The 1,412-nt window shown below is 34.6% G+C and overlaps 1 protein-coding gene across 2 annotated transcripts; it reads right to left on the bottom strand.

The window, feature by feature from the left end:
* Nucleotides 1-203: 203 nt before the first annotated feature.
* LOC116169588 lies at nt 204-1,164 on the bottom strand. Of its 2 annotated transcripts, none has more exons than XM_031485727.1 (2): nt 1,124-1,164; nt 204-1,076 (listed from the first exon to the last, which is right to left on the bottom strand). In XM_031485727.1, the coding sequence occupies exons 1-2, from the start codon at nt 1,157-1,159 to the stop codon at nt 300-302; spliced, it is 813 nt and encodes a 270-aa protein (XP_031341587.1). In that variant the 5' UTR covers nt 1,160-1,164; the 3' UTR covers nt 204-299. The 2 variants fall into 2 exon arrangements, with proteins under 2 accessions (XP_031341587.1, XP_031341588.1); XM_031485728.1 differs by having other exon boundaries at nt 1,120-1,137.
* Nucleotides 1,165-1,412: the final 248 nt, after the last annotated feature.

The following is a 1,412-nucleotide window of genomic DNA, read 5'->3' as shown; positions in this document are numbered from 1 at the left end:
CGAAGTATTCGAATACTAATTTGTGAAAGTATTTGAGTTAAAATACAAATACTGCTTCCATAAAAGTATTTAATTACAAAGTATTTGAATACTTTAAAGGATTTGAATACTAAAAAGTATTTACAAAATCGAATACTGCCCAGCTCTGGTTGAAACTTCCCAAAATGCCACCCCCTATATAAACTTGTTTAGGGTATTATTTTTCTTTTAACTTTATTAATATATACATATTCTTGTAACATTTTAACAGATAAAGAAAAATCTTAAGTCCATTTTTATTGAAAAATTAAGTTAAAAGATTAACCAGTTGGTGCGACGTGAGTTTCTCCTTGTACTACGGAACTGTTAGTGAGTGTTGTGTCAAAAGGTAAAACGGGAGAGTCTGGTGGAGGTGCTTCAATTGATATATCATAAGATAGTTCATTTTGATCACTTTGTGCACCAAGAAGATCAGTTTGTTGTTTCTCAGATGACGTAGCAGGTTCTTCTGTCGTCATTTGCGAACAAACTACTATTCTAGAGCTTATCGATGCAATCTCGTCTTTAATTCTCGTACATTCACTTCGAACGCAGTTTTCATATTGTTGTCCTAAACTTTCCATTTGATCATAAACCTTAGAGGCACTCACGGCTTCTACAATACGGTTACAACATTTTCTAGCTGATGTACATCCCTCTAAACTTTTTAGGCATTTTTCAATGTTTAAAACGGTTTCCCTAATGAGACTAATAACACCGATCACGTTAGCTTCTAAATTCATGTAACATTTGGCCCTTAACTGATTCTCGTGCGTTTCTTGGATAGTAACACATCGAGCAACTAAGTCATCTAAGCATTGACTTGATACTTGGTGACTGGTTAGTTGAACTTCTTCAACTGCAAGCCTTACTGGTACTAAGGAGACTGTTATATCTTTGGTACAGGCAAACAGCGGTTTCATCAAGTCTTTGACACTTTTGACTCCTGAGAAAATCCCCCTAATGCGATTTATGTAATCATCACGTATGTACATAATTTTTTCGTTGCTACACTTTATTCGTAATCCGTCACTAGAAAAGTTTTGAGCCAAAATGCCCTATAAGAATAACTGTATAAGCATTCAGATGCAGTTAAAGTACTTACTTGAAATGCGAACAAGAAAATGACAGTTAATTTCATTTTTCTACAACTGTCAAAAAAAACCTGTCATTTTCTGACGAATTTCGAAGCGCGAAGTACTAGATTTTTAAACGGTTAATTAATAAGTAAGGTTGCCCTTGACAACGTGCGCGAAATCGTCAACAGTGAAAAAAAGTATTTCGCGCACGGGACAAAGTTGAACTTAAACAGCAAATTTAATTAACAATCGGTTCAGATGTAGAAAAAATATTGTATATAACGCTAGCGCGAAGTTATTTCGCGCATTTGACTG

This window comes from Photinus pyralis, unplaced genomic scaffold (genome assembly GCF_008802855.1).
Source record: "Photinus pyralis isolate 1611_PpyrPB1 unplaced genomic scaffold, Ppyr1.3 Ppyr1.4_LG4, whole genome shotgun sequence".
NCBI classification, from domain to species: Eukaryota; Metazoa; Arthropoda; class Insecta; order Coleoptera; family Lampyridae; genus Photinus; species Photinus pyralis.
Note: the sequence above shows the minus strand (reverse complement) of the source record. Positions and strands in the feature narration are given on the sequence as shown.